Source organism: Nymphalis io, chromosome 2 (genome assembly GCF_905147045.1).
Source record: "Nymphalis io chromosome 2, ilAglIoxx1.1, whole genome shotgun sequence".
Taxonomy (NCBI): Eukaryota; Metazoa; Arthropoda; class Insecta; order Lepidoptera; family Nymphalidae; genus Nymphalis; species Nymphalis io.
The window spans coordinates 7,367,491-7,383,675 of record NC_065889.1 but is presented as its reverse complement, the minus strand read 5'-3'; the positions used below and the strand labels follow the sequence as shown (position 1 = coordinate 7,383,675).

General features: G+C 33.5%; 1 protein-coding gene across 1 annotated transcript; it reads right to left on the bottom strand.

The window, feature by feature from the left end:
- Positions 1-9: 9 nt before the first annotated feature.
- Positions 10-12,426, bottom strand: LOC126775387 (AP-3 complex subunit delta). The gene is made up of 19 exons (XM_050497274.1): positions 12,225-12,426; positions 12,040-12,135; positions 11,555-11,824; positions 11,351-11,480; positions 10,948-11,087; positions 9,114-9,187; positions 8,388-8,536; positions 7,520-7,665; positions 6,878-7,079; positions 6,545-6,716; positions 6,051-6,222; positions 5,776-5,963; positions 5,452-5,607; positions 4,258-4,405; positions 3,592-3,721; positions 1,878-2,000; positions 1,462-1,591; positions 801-1,180; positions 10-719 (listed from the first exon to the last, which is right to left on the bottom strand). Exons 1-19 carry the CDS (start codon positions 12,318-12,320, stop codon positions 649-651), a joined length of 2,973 nt encoding a protein of 990 aa, XP_050353231.1. The 5' UTR covers positions 12,321-12,426; the 3' UTR covers positions 10-648.
- Between the last annotated feature and the right edge of the window lie 3,759 nt (positions 12,427-16,185).

Below are 16,185 nucleotides of genomic sequence, written 5' to 3'. Positions count from 1 at the left end.
AAGTAAGTTTAATTTTTTGCGAATATTCTTTTCGATTTTTTTATTGTATAATCATGATGACACATTTATTTTATTAGAAAGAATCACCGTGAGCAATAAAATTAGCGTTTTTATTAAATTTCAGCTATAATGAATTGTTTACAATTATAAATTTAAATATATTGTATGATTTATTAATCGTTTATAGGTAGCAATTACTTATAAAAGCATTGGTGCAAAAGGTGGCAATTCAGGACACATAGATTCCGCCCGATGCTGAAGACAGCAGATATATTTTTGAAGTCTTTTTTATTTCTTTATACACATATAATGTAAATTGTGGTTTTGTAAATGTTTACTTCAAAATTGTATAAACGGATTTGAACTAAAATAGATATTCAAGTGTAGATGAATGGCTTTTATTTCTTAAGTCTTAATTATATAACTTTCAATAAAACTGTACATGATTATATATATTTATTAGTCTACATCAATAGAAATATAAGTTTATTTAAATGGACATGTTTCATTTTAAGTTTAATGAAAACATTGCCTATAATATATTTATATATGAATCTAACTAACATAACTAATTGTTCAAATAAACAATTGCACTGAGAGCGTGTGACAAGGGTCTTGGAAAATGTTAAAACTTGCTTATGCCAAACACTAAATAACTTCTTTGCTAGGCGTGGAAATACCTAAAGCTTCTTCGTATCCAATTTTAGTTTCATGTTTATCTGTAAAGAAATTACTTTGTTTAATATCAAAAGCATTTATTAAAGTATCTATCTCTCAATTATTATAAGAGTAATGTGCACCTTTTTTAGAAGTTTTCTTTTTCTTTGAATCCTTGTCTTTTATATCTTTCTTCGACTTCTTGTGTTTTTCAGTCTTAAGTTTCTCCGGTTGTTTCTTATCAGAGGCATCATCGGTTGTTAGATTGTTCTTAGGAGAATAGTCATCTCCAGTTTCTATGAGTAAATTGTCTCCTAGATCATTATTCGCAATTTCAGGTAACATTAAGTCTATTTCCTTATGTTTAGAATTTTTTATTTTCTTCTTATGAGAAGTTTTTTCTGATGGTCTTTTTTCTGAAGATTTATTCTTCTTTGATTCTTTTTTCTTAATCAATAAGCCGCTTTCTGGTAAAGGATACTGCTGTATCCTGGACGACAGCAATTCTTCTTCTCGCAAAGGCCTATACAGAAAAACAATAATAAGATCACGGTATTAACTGCAATTTATGTTAGTTCACTTCAAATTCGATAAATAAGAATGTTATTATCATGTACCACATATAATAAATGTGATACATCGTTTCATATGCGACGATATGCGGTATTACCTCGCATTCATCATTATAACACACAAAACCTTCGGGAATTAATATTCTCTACAAAGATAGACACCTAACTCGGCTAGTAGAACTTAAGCCTATTAGGTGAAACATGGTGTGGTATGAGTGTGTGTGTGACGCACAGGTCGAGGTCGAGGTCGAGCGCGCGGTGCGGGTCGTCGTGCGGCGACTGCTCGTCGTCGGACGGCGCCGCGCCGTCGGGCAGCTCGCCGCCCTCCGCCACTGCCGGCCGCCCCACGCGGTCCACACCCTCTGACGGCAAAGAATAAACAACTTCATATCTACTACCACTCGACTGGCACACGGCTGGCAACTTATAAATTTTTTGAACAATTTTTTTTAAATTTATTGTTATGTACGCCATGGATACATATTAACCGCATAATATCGTTAGATTATTTTATCGGTATCTGTCGCTTTTGACTCTTATATTTGCTACGTTGGGAATATGAGGATAATGTATCCTATTTTATGTATGGAATATTCGTACTTGATATGAATTATTAAAAAATATATTGTCTAAAATATAGTTACTCACCGTCACTGTCAGATTCTGAGGAATGTCTTTCTATCTTATTCTTTCGTTTCTTCGACGGCCGTTTTTCTTTCTTGGCTTTTTTCGAATTTTCTCTTATAATTAAGTACTTATCAGATCTCTTGGCTAAAATCAAAAATATATTATTCATAAAAATAAAACAGTATGTATAATCTTAGTTTAATGTAATGCAAGACAATAATCCAACGCAAGACGCTTAAGAATAAACAAACCTTGGATGTAAAAAATTCCTGCAATTTTCTAATAGCTCGGTTATATTATGCACTACAAACAGCTCTTGAGTAGTTTAATTTTACTTCCAAAATTTCATCATCAATTCGGCCGACATTCATAATGAATTACATAGATTATTTAAATCTCGACCAATGATGTTATGTCAATTGAAGGTTTTTTATTTATCTTTACCGTTGATATATAAAAAACCCAAGATACACATACAGCGTCTCAAAAATGTCCGCATAAAATGAGCGCACAATTTTGAATTGTGCGCTCATTTCAAATAGTCTCGCTTCGCCCGCGTCACTGTAAACTCGTTAAAATGACGACTTTTTCAATTTTTTTTGTAAAAATATTACGTCAAGAACGTTAAAGTTAAGGATGGGATATCGTATTGGTAAGCAAAATTGTTTTTTTATTTGTTCTTGTTGTTTTTATGACTTAATATACAACGCAATATATGATTTTGTTTTAATTTGTCTCAAAACTTCATTCATCCGTACAAGTATAATATGACAAAAATCAATGACCGCATTATAATACAAATGACCCTATTCTTAGTCAATGGGTCGATTTTTTTTATTATGTTTATTTTTTTAATAAATAATTTCAAACTTTTTTGTGTTATAGTTTTGACAAATATTAAATATTATAAAAAAAAAATTAAATTGGAAATTTTAAAAATTAGTCTTACAAAAGCTATTATAGAAAAGTTTATAGACGTTCGTTTACATAATATAGCAAAGACAACAACAGAAAACCTGAAATCGAATTCAAAAAGACAACTCTACAATAAACTAAATTTATTTCAAGTGAATTAATGTGTTTACTGCTGTTGCCATGTCAATTTAAAAAATAATTATATTTTTAAAGTTTTAAGAGTGATCCGTAGTAGATACCTGAAACTTGAAAAAATTGAGTTTCGCGGCCTGGTAGCTCGTTACCCAATTACCTTAAACTACATAGGTATCTATTTACCTACTTAGTTTCGATAAAATGTTCTACTAATAATTTTTGGACCAAAAAATTAAATAAATAATTTTACCAGAATTTTTTTTTCGTTGATTTATACACATGTCCTACCCAAAACATATTTAAGCTCAGATAAAAGTATATATGCGTGTTTAGAACACAATTTAACAAACTCTTAAAAACTAATACAATGTCGTATAAAAATAATCAATATAAATAATATTCGCCTCCACTCCATGCCTTAATCCTACCGGCTAATTTCTGTTGTAAAATTTTATTGCTTTACGCACTCTGCCTTGTGAAAACAATTTTAAGCAATCCGCGTAATGTTGAATTTGCAAAAAAAAATGTTTATAGTATAACTATAACTATTTATATAAAATTGCCGAGTGTTTGGTGACAAATTCGAGCGTTACTTTTGTTCGTGACTGTGTATCTTGGGTTTTTTTATATATCAATGATCTTCACGCGTTCTACCATTGGAATGAGTTATAATTATTGTACACACATTGCACTTGGAGAGGCACTTCCAGTGCTATTTCAGCAATGGGTATATCGTCCTGTTGGTAGGATCGCGGCGAGTCATCCTTCAGATAGTGAGGATTGTTCGCTTGCTCCTGTCTGCGCGCCTCACGCAACTGAAAATATAAGTAATATCCTATATTCTTGTTAAAAAGAAGTTATTATATATAAAGTTACTATAACATTTATTTATGCGTCCAGTCCTGGTATCGAATTTCTTTCTCTAACCATGTAAAAATACCAGTTTATAAAATAACTAGTACTAATGTGTATGGACGAAGGTGACCACTTATCAAGAAAAGACCTTAACAGGCATATCAAAATAAACAGTACTCGCTTTGAAGAGATGGGTGTAACTTTATATGAAGCCATTTAAACACGATTCACATCTCGTTTCATTAATTTTAGCTTTCGTTATAGAGATTTAAAATAAACAAATAATATTATAATGTCTGTCCTGTGTGGGAATCGAATACACAACCTTCGGCGTGAAAGTCGAGTATCTACCAACCACGCCACCCGGCTCGTCAAATGCATTGAATCATAAATATAAAAAGTAACGAAAATTTAAGTCACTTTTTAAATGAACATTTTTTATAATTTAATACTGTATTTCGTTTTTGACTTGGACAACACCCGTTATCGTGATTACCATTTGCAGTTCCTCGGGAGTGAACTGCGTGACCGGTTTGGCGTCGGCTTGCGGCGCCGTGAACAGCGCGGCGCCCTCGTCCTCTCCCTCCGAGCTGGAGCTGTCGGACGACCAGCGGTCACGTGACAACCACTGGTTTAGATCTAAGCTGTAAGTAAACGACAGTTCTGACTCATTTTTACTGGTTTGTGAAGCCACTTCATCTCAACCTCAACGTAGGTAATATTATGCGACTCCTATGTGTAGTATATGAGCGTCTTTATTCCATCATATTTTTTTTAATGCCTGAACAGATTTGGATTTTTGGGGTATCGTTAGAAATTCTTACAAGAATTCTTACATTTCGAGTGACATTAACGTGTATGTATGTGATGTATATTAATTAAATTAATTAGTAAAAGATATTTCTAAGAAACTGGTCCACACTTCTGGTGACCCAAGAGCTGGCGCTTATTTAGCCCAAAGGCTGAGTCTAGCGGTGCAGAGAGGCAAAAGTGCCAGCATCTTGGGTACAACGCCACAGGACAATCTTTTAGACGGCGTGTTTTTGCTTTAAATTTGTAATGTGTATTTTGTTCTTTTTATTTTTATTTTGTATTTATTTTTATTTAAATGTCTGTCATAAAATTAAATTAAAATATGTTCTACTTTTAAAATCGTCATGTTAAAGTTTTAAATTGAGTAAAAAAAAATTGATTCCGTCATTCAGGACAGTCGTGTCCTTTTTTAATTTTTCCTAAATGATATTTTATAACGTTCTCTATCTGCAATGAATAGTTGTTGGGTACCGATGGTATTCTCTCCATTTCGTATTTATACACAAGCTTTATTTTGAGTATTATGAATGATTTGATTTGAGAAATATTGTTATTCTAAATAATTAAATCTGATTTTGCCAACTGAACGATAAATTTAAAAACTATCCAACGGATTTTCATATAATTTTGAATGAATGATGAAAGAAGGATTTAGGTGTATAATAAGTTTTGTTTGAAGATGTCGAAAAAAAATGACGCCATATATATTAATATTACTGTATAATAATATAACGTTTAATGTAGGCCCTTATTCTAACCGTGCGAAGCCGGCACAGGTGGCTAGTAGTAAATAAATAATATATATCATATTAATTAGATGACGGTATGGATAGAATTTTCTAGATAAATACAGTCATAATATCATAAGAGAACTTACTCAGCTGGTATCGGTACTTTCTTCTGTGCCTTCGGTGCTACTGGTTTAAGTTCTCCTTCAAATAGGTTGGCAATTTCTTCAATAAGGCCACCGCTCAAACTTTTACTTGATTCTTCTTCAATAATTTCACCGTTTTCATTTTTTTCGAGTCCATTGCTAGAAATTAAGCACAAAACATTACTTATTTACGCGCAAATATAAGTTTTCCTCTATTATGTTGTGATTTGGTTATCGTGGTGGCTCATCTTAGTGTAGTCGTGCTTCTTAACAAAAATTGGAACACAATGTATAAATTTGGATTAAAAGATTTGTAACTATAAATACCTCTGTTCGTGGTCCACGAGCGTTTCGCCGAGAGGCTCGCCCACCGAGTCGCCGAGCGCGGGGTCGGTGGGCTCCAGCCGGCGCAGCACCAGCGACATCAGCGCCGTGGTGTTGTGCGCGCGCTCCTGCACCTCCATGTCCTCGCTGCACAGTAACGGACGCACACCGGCGAGGATTTCGTGCAGCACCTGCGTACACGAGTGTACACTGTCAATAATTAATTTCTCGACTTATCAACACAACCATATGAGTTATATAGTTGCGAGCGTGCTGACCGCGAGCACGGCGCGGCGGTCCCCGCGCAGCTCGAAGGCGCGCAGCAGCTTGGCGGCCAGCTTGAGCGCGGCCTGCACGCACACGGCGCGCGCGCGCATGGCCGGCCCGCCCGCGTCCGCGCCCGCCACCAGCGTCAGCGCCGAGATCGACTCGCGCATCACGTCCTCCGCGCTGATACACACGCCACACTTTACAATCCAATTCTTACAAGATTATATTAAATGTGAGGCTACATCGGTTCGGTATGTGGAAGAGTGACCTCGGTCAGCTGCTCTCCGAAATTTGCGAACCGGTGAAGTCACTGGAACGAGGGCAAGCGATGTAGCACACGGTTGGCGGCGTATTGACATTGTACTAAATATTTTATCGTTTCTTAGGTCCAGTTTATGTTTATGGGCGATCATAACCACTCACTACCCACCCGGTAGTCACATCCGACCGTTTGACTATTTGAATTAAACAAAAATATATCCATATAGTCGTGTCGACTCACGTGCAGTACTCGCTGAGCACGTAGGCGGCGGCGTACAGCACCTCGCGCGAGGCGGCGCGCGGCGGGGCGGCGGCGGCGCGCGCGCACAGCGCCGCACACTCGCGCGCCGCGAACGCGCGCGTCTGCGCCACGCGCGCGCCCACCTCCGTCAGCTGCGCCGCGATCATGCAGCCTGCCGACCACAAGCGTTACTTCGCGTCTCCCGTGACTTGCAACTATGCCTACCCTACCTTTGATGTGTTTCAGTTAATTAAAAATGTCTATAAATAATTCGATGATCCATTATTACGAGCTAGAGTATGCGAGATTCGTATTGTAGCGCACGAGGCGTACCGTGCTTGGCGCTGGTCTCCATCTCCGTGAGCTCGGCCAGCACGGTGATGTACCACTCGAAGTCCACGACGTGCTGGTAGTTGTTCTGGGAGCAGATCTCGATCATGCGCGTGAGCAGCTCGTCGCGGTACAGCGTGCCCTCGGCGCGCTCCATGTGCATCATCAGCTTCTTCACTATCTCCATCAAATTTTTTTTGGATACCTTAAAAAACCAGGTGCACGCTTCACTCATATGAATCCAAAACAAATTTAAAATACTCATGTAGTATAACTAACATGTCCCATGATGAGTAATACCTATGACGGCTGATCAACATCATTGCTAATCAAGTAAAAAATCCATTTATTTAGAATCTTTAGTGGCAGCATTCCTCTTCATTAGGAACGACACGTTAAAAATAAATAAAAATAATCGACTTTATAGCATTATAATACAAAATTATAAATAGTTGAAATGGGCTCTAATCTATTACGTCACAACCACAAGGAAATAATGGTTTGTTTATCTACAGTGACAAGTATAAATACATTGTATATTATATATTATATTATATTGGCATGATAAATGTGTAAAATGATGTCAATTAAATGCTAGAAAATGCCCGTTTAGTCAAAAATAATAGAGAATTGTTATATAGATACCATTCCGTATAGAAGACCCAACGCTCGGAGTCTAATAGACTCGTCTTTGTCGTCCAGACACGCCAGGACGAGGTCTTTGTGAGCTTGCACGGATTTCGGATGAGATTTGAGTATTCGGGACATCGCCAGCAATCCCAGGTACTTTACTGGAAATAAACAATATATGTCATATATTTTTTTAATTTAACAAATTTAATTATAATGTTATTGATGATTGCCGTATTGGTTTATAGACTATCCTATAAGGCTGCAGACCACAAGGTACTGCGTTGGAACAACATGGAAACATTGGAACACTGCCAAAAATATCGCCAGCAAAACGTGCACCTGTTCTCTCTTAGGTCGTGACAGAATGTCGTCCCATCAGATTATGAGTGACTGAATAGAAAGTGCATCTTCTACTAAGAAGGTTGGTCTTCCTTAAAATGTTCGCATGCAGATTTGACTGTCAGTAAACGAATCATTGCAATATGATTCATGTATTGACTAATAATGAATATGTGAATTGACAATAATTACATTAATGACATTGTTTAATTTAAATTTATTTTTGATTTAATTTAATGGAATTTAATGTAATTTAATATAATTTAATGTGATTGATTCTTTTGATTAGTGTGAATTTGAATTGATTTGATTTAATTCAGATTTTTATTATTGTAATTTTTGTCTTTTTACTATTATTTGTATTTATGATCCCTGTTTGGTCGAAATAAATGATTTTATTATTATTATTATCAGGTCATGTCAGAATGTCGTCCTATCAGATTATGAGAGTGACTGAATAGAGAGTGCATGTTCTCCTAAGATTAGTCTTCCTTAAAAAAATAAAAATGCAAATATTAAAATGTAATAAAAGTTTAGTTACAGTTTTGATCGCTGTCTTCAATGAGTATCCTCAGTTTCTGCACACAGAGCTGCACGGAGGCAGCGTGTCCCGGCATGCCACTGCTGATGCTGATCAGCACCGCGATCACCGTGTTGATGCACTCGTACAGCAGCGACATGGCTGTCGTACTGACCGACGACGAAGCGCACGTGGAAAACAATACGATTATATTTTTGTACATCAATTAAACATTTTGAATCTAGCAATCACAATATATCTACTTTTATCACATTTAAATATTATATAATTATAAAAATTTAATTCATTAATTAACAATATTGCATCTTTACGAGTGCTGTAAGGTGGACAAAGGATCAATAGTAAGAAAAAAGTGCTCTAATAATTAAAAAAAAGCGTGAATCTATATGTCTTTCTATATAACTTGTCGTGATTCATGGGACTTACGTTGCTCTTTAGCCTGAAAGCTACAAATGTATTTAAACAACAATTTTTTCTAGCAAACAAAGCTGCTATATCTATTCCCTACAACTATATAAATTAAATAAAGCTTATTCCTAAGAAATCAGAAGAAGCTTTTTAAGCACTTTCTAAATGCTACCAATGACGGGCATCTTTATTGACTTATAATACTTCTTATTAATTATAAATAATGTTACAATTGCTTTTAGCTTCCCTTCACCCCATAGAGTCCAAATAAATATGGATAGACGATCTTGTATACAAGCATCTGAGACTCCGACTCACCTATGAATTAAATTAGTTAATGGTTCTATCAGTTTCTTGCCAAGTCGGGGCTCTAATGGGGTTAAGGCACCAAACTGGAACAAATATAATGATGCTACATAAAACTAGCTTATGCGAGAGCGGATATCATGAACCCTGATATAGAATGTTCTCGTATATTGTATTGCCTTGTGTATTGACTTCTTACAAGGTTGTTGCCTCGTTCCTAGTTTCATATTCATCTGATTGGGTAATTGTTAACAGCAGCGAAAATAATATAAAATGTGTGGCATGCCAATTTTGTGTAACGTAGTGTGAGTTAGTAAACAATTGAGCTGTATAATTGCAAGGTTCAAGGCATTGCTTTCATTTTGTATGTTACTTTAAATGAATGGTAATAACAATGTATGTGTTCATAGTTTGATGTCATGAGAAAGCTTTACACATCAAACTGCTAATATTAAACATGTTGCAAACAAGACTTGCAATAGCTGCAACATATGAGGAAGCCTCTCTCTGAATGTGTTTCTCGATACAGTTCAAGTGGGGTGTGGTGGATGGTACTAGCTGCTAACTTATCATTTTCTAGTTACAAGGGTACCTGCAAATAAGGTCTATGAGGCTTTGAGTAATTTTTCTCCCAATGTCGGGTTCATACTGAGTCATTAAACCAAACTGTGAAGGATTAACAATAAGATATTAGATGAAATTTAAAACAGTTTGCAATATTTTTAATAAAAATAGAATTTGTCAGTTTTATATAATAAAAATTCCACATTTTTAATGTGTCCTACTCATGTAGTTTTTGTAATTTGAAATGGGAGCGAGCATTTAATACAGATTTAGAAACCAAATATAACCAAAGGCACGAACGCACATTTGTGTGGAGATTTTGAATTAATAATTTAAAAAAATGTCCTTTTCAGATAACTTTAGTATTAAGATGTAACAATGTATATAGAATAATATTTATTCACAAAATCCGGGCAAGCATAATTGCCTTGCTTTATTCATCCTTATGATTAAAACCATGTTAGATGGGCAGATTCACTTGATACTTGCATTGTGTGGTGAAATAAGATTCAAATTGTTTACTTTACAAGGACGTTTACTTCTCAGTATAAATTTAAAAATCATTTGATAACACGGGCACTTTAAAGAAAATAGCTGCTTCATTTAAATAGGCTCTGTAGTAATTTATGTATTCTTTAAATCATAGTGTAGGAATTTAGGATCTACATTTAAAATGTAGGTTTAGATTGAATGATTATATTATTTCAAATTCAAATAACATATAAATTATAGTTGAAAATTAACACGTACAGAGTATACAAGCATAAACAAAATGTTTTTATTTAGTAAATATTATAGAAAAATACAATTCTTCATTGAATTTATATCCTTCAATAGATTTGTATTATTGTAATTTTTAACCAGTTTCAAGTGGCTGGCACATTAAAGATAAACAAACCTTAGATATACATATTATCTGTGATTTGCTAGTAGCTCTACTATATTATTCAAGACAAACGGTAACAATATTTATTTATTTGTGTTTAATCTTCCTTCCATTGAAATATACTGGCAACATTTATTGACATTACCTTTCAGAAACATGTTAAGCCTCCTTAATAAATAAAATGTGTAATGAAACTTATTTTATACTAATATTATGAACACCTACACCTACAGTTCATTTAGTATTATGATTCATAAATTTAGTATGTGTTTAGTTGTAATTGTATATTATTAAAAAAAAAGTAAAAATACAGACTTGGAACAATACTGCAAGTTATTTTATATAAGGTAGAATTTTTCTTATAAATTCAATCATAGAAAAATTCAATCAACTTACCAGTTTAATGATTTTAATCAACATCCAATTATTAGTAGATGTTGTCATTAATTTGAAGAACACTGGAGCTAAAGATAGATAGTTTTTGGGGTTCTTTCTTGCCAATTCACAAACAACATTAACAGCTGCTGACTGGACTCCTATAGTAATAAAAATAAAATAATATCAGTTACAATTAAATCATGAACTATAGTATATATATGTTTTGTGAAATAATATAAATTCAAATCATTGTTTATTATTTACTTTATGGTCAATGGTAAAAACAATTGAAATTTTTGCCCTATATTGTGTGTGTATTTAACATTTCAGTTTTAATTAATGGTTCCAAGCCTTCTCCCTAAGGGAGCCTTTTCCCCCTTGTAGGTTTCATGGGCTGTAACTTATGTGAAACAATACTAACCAGGATCCGGATCTTCTAATTTTTCTTTTAATTTAGGAAAAGCTGGCCTTAAGGCCTCAGGGTATCTTAGAAATACCTTGTACATCATTAGCACAGCTTTCATTCGCAGGTATGGCTTAGTTGAGCTCATCTAAAATATATCATTTATTATAAATTGATCAATAAACTTATTAGGTTATTTTCTTTAATTGATTTCATACTAACCAGTGTCATGATGTCATTAGCCAAGTCTCTTGCTAAATCATGGGATATGAAACAACTGAGGCCACTTAGTGCTAGCCCAGCTTCATATTGATTTTGAGCATTCAGATCTTTTCTTATCATATTTGTGGTAAGCATAAGCAATTCAGAATCTGCATGAAATGATTGACTAGCAGCTAAGTATCCAATACGTTTAAAAGTAAATTTGTTTGAACTCATCACTTCTATTATATTAAATATTGCCCATGATATATCATATCCTAACATTTGAAGCTGAAAAGTTGTTTATTAAAAATATAAAAATTTAGTGACATATTTTTAAACTATATTTAATAAAATAGTATGTAACAAAAATAGTTGATTGATTGATTTGTTTTTTGTATAACATTTAATAAAGAGTCTGCAAAAATTTGGATTATTTAAGTACATACCACATGTATTTATATGACAATAACAATTCACGGCGTTAAGTATATTTAGTTACTTACATATGTTAGTTTTGCGACAGCGTTAGCTTTCACTCCGATATTGTCTTGTCGCAATTCTACTTTTATTTCTTCCATACATTGGGCTATATATTTTGCCTAGAAGTTTCAAAATTATTTAAAATTAAATTAATTGTATTCTTCTCTGTTTAAATAATCATAATTGGTTTAAAACAAATAATATGTACCTCATTATCTTTGTTATTTCTGATCCCACGAACTAAATCGGTGAGATTTTTATCAAACATTCTTTCAAAGTTACCCTTAACCTTTTTCAAAGCCATGTTGAATATTCTTTTTCTTTATTCATAACTTTGTAAACCTTAAATAATTAAAATGATAACAGAGAAATTAAGAAATAGCGAACAATGTCAAAAAGAAATAATTAAACTGACAATCTATCAAATTCGTCCATGCAATGTTGGCTCAAATGTTGCTAGTTTTAGTAACTATGAATAATTTCGAGATATTTAAAATTTCATAAAATCCACTAATGTTAATTAATTCATAAAACAAGATTTAACACATACATTAAATAAATTATTCTATATTTTATTTTATTTTATTTATATTTGGGAAACATACAGTGTGTTATTACATAGAATTAAGGAATTATTACTAAATCATAAACCAATAAAGTTTCCACTTAAAAATAGTACAAATGTTAGAGTATGCATGTAAAAAAGACAACAGAAAGAGACAAAAATACAATGCAATCTACGAGTACAATCAAATCGACTAATTACAAAGTTAAAAAAAAAAAAAAAATCAAGAAGTTAAATTACAATAATATTAATGAACATAAATATAAACAATGTCATTAAAAATATTTAAATTTGATTTCAACAATTAAAGTAACATCATAAATCATCAATTTATGGCAAGTAATTGATTCAATATACATATACATTATTAATTTACAAAAAAATATCAATTTTATTAATTATTTATTAAACAAGTATTCTTTCAATAATTTTCTTATTTTATTAACATTCTCTGTTGTAAAAAAATCAATTTCGCTAAATCGTTTATTGTAATCGGTGCAGGCTCTGTATACAAATATATTTTGCGCATACTTGCTTCGGGTGAGTGACGGATTAAAAAGTAAGCACTTACGTGTGGTGATTCGAGAGCATCGGAAACTAATACAACCTAAGAGAAACGGGGAATCAACTAAATTATTAATTAATTTAAATAAGAATATTTGATCTCTGATCGCTCTTCTGTCAGCGAGTGATAACGTAATTAAGCATTCATTATTATGTATAAATTCCTTAAAACGCACAAATCTTATAAATTTATTTTGGACTCTTTCCAATCGGTGTATGTATGTTTTGTAATGCGGATTCCAAACAGTGGAAGCGTATTCGAGGATAGGTCGTACAAAGGAATTATATAGAAGAGTTAGGGTACTAGTTTTCTTGAAATCTTTCGACGTTCTAAACACAAAACCAAGCATTCGACAAGCTTTAGCCACTGTCTTACTTATATGCAAACCGAAGGTCAACTTATTGTCCAGATGTATACCCAGGTCTCTCACCTCGGTCACTTTATTAATCTCAACACCGTCTAGACGATAATCATATATAGTAGGATCGCGTTTCCGTGAAAAAGGAATGACGCTACATTTATTTATATTTAAATATAGAGAATTGTGTTTACAATATAGACACAATCTGTCTAGATCCTCTTGCAAAAGTGAGCAATCCAACGGAGTCGCAATCTCTCTACAAATTTTCATATCGTCTGCGTATAACAGAATACATGAGTTTTTAATTATGCCATTGACGTCATTAATATATAAATTGAAAAGCAGGGGGCCAAGGTGAGATCCCTGAGGTACACCTGAAGAGACAGGAAAGAAGGATGAGCAATAACCTTTGATTGTCACAGCCTGGCTACGGTTTCGAAGGTATGAACTTATCCACCGAAGCAAATCGCCGTGTATACCGACTTCTTTCAATTTTTTAAGTAATATGCTATGTGAAATTTTATCAAAAGCCTTGGAGAAGTCGGTATAAACTACATCTACCTGGTTGCCCTTATCCATAGATGAAGAAACACGGTGCACTAACTCACAGAGGTTGGACTCTGTCGATCTACAGTTAACAAATCCATGTTGTTGTTCAAGAATAACTGGACGTAATAAAGGAAAGATAGAATCATAGATAATTTTCTCAAAAGTTTTCGCTATGACGCATAATTTAGAAATAGGTCTATAATTCTTTATGTCGTGCTTATTACCTGATTTGAATATTGGTACTATATATGATCGCTTCCATACAGAAGGCATATTACCAGTAGTCAACGATTTATTGAATAACAAATAGATCGGATATGATAGAGTAGCGCGACATGATTTTAAAAATAAAGGAGGAATGCCATCAGGCCCGTATCCCTTTCTGATATCAAGACCTTTAAGATAGCATTCGACCATCTCTTGTGTAATAGTTATAGAGCAAATACTTAAATGCGTCTTGGATGATACATTATCTAAATCATGATCAGAAATGCCAGAAACTGTCGCTTCATAGACCGAATTAAAGTATTGGCTGAAAAGTTGACAAACATCATTGCCACCAGTAGCAACTGAATCATTATAAAACATAGTTTCAGGGAAGCAATTAGAAGCATGTTTCGATTTAACAAAAGTCCAGAAAAATTTACTGTTCTTTTTAATTTGAATTTCGGAATAATTAATGTAACTGTCGTAGCAATAAATCTGAACCCTTTTTTGTCTTTCCCGCAATAAACAAAAAGTATCATAGTCCATATTTCTGTTGTACATTTTCCATTTTTTGTGATATTTAAGTTTTTCAGCAATAATCTTTACTAAGGATTTTGAGTACCAGAATGGATAATGACGGTTGCATACAACAGTTTTTGTTGGCACCATTTCACGTATAACATTGTTAACCGTTTCATAAAATAAATCTACTGCTTTTGTAATATCTGATTCACTAAGGAGATCAAACCAATCAATGTCACCCAGAGCTCTATTAACTGCTGTATAATCGGCTATATGAAACATGCGTATGGTGCGAGAAGCCTTAGAAATTGCACGCGGTACGGTTATCTTAGGTAAAATGAGTAATGTAGGATGATGTGAGTCTTCGGGTACAAGTGGGTCGCTGTGTCTTACTATTGAACATTCACAATTACTTATAACTAAGTCGAGAAATCTATTATTAATATTAGGTACTGTATTGTATTGCTTTAAGTTATTAAAATTCAGAAAATGGTATATAGAGTCAATAAGAATGTCATTGTCAGAAATATTCTGAAGATCCATACTATTCTGGCAGTAACTCCATTTAGCATTTGAAATGTTAAAATCTCCCAATATTAAAAAAATGTCGTCAGGATTATAAATGAGTTCTGACGATACTAATTCAAAAAACTCGCATAATGTTTCATAGTGGTATTTACCATGAGGGAAATAACAACAGTATATATGCACTAATCTAGATGTTGGTAGCAAGTTAATTGATAAGCTAACTTTGATCACTTCAGACGCAGAATTTGTCAAATTTATTTTAGATGAGGAGTGAATATTGAGATGAAATCTTATAGCTATCAGAACTCCGCCACCTAAGCTATTTCCTCGTAAAGTGTAATCACGATCGCTTCTGTATACAGAATACCGTGTGTCGAAGAATTCCGAATCAAATAGAGACTCATTCAGCCAGGTTTCGCTAAGACATATAATATCACAGTCAACATGAATAAGGTTCCTATAAAAAATATTAGTTTTAGATCTGAGTCCACGAACGTTTTGATAAATAATACTAAGATCCCTAGCCATTATAAGCGGAAAAGGCAATTGTGCACAATAAAATATCATTTAAAATATTTGCTAATTGTTCAGCAAATGTACTAGTAACACCTGATAAGTGATTACCGCTCTCTTGCAAATAATATAATTGAATAATGTAGCTGCGAAGTGCCCAATACGCTCTTAGCAATATAAGCATTAAGTATATTATTCTAGAAGCAAGTACAGCGAAATACACTTGGAATAAACATAACAAATAAGGATAATGATACATAAATAAAATGCAGTATAAGAATATTGAATAGCCATACAGAGCCTGCCTTATAACATACAAAATAACAACAAGAGAATACAACAAAATATAGGAAATACTT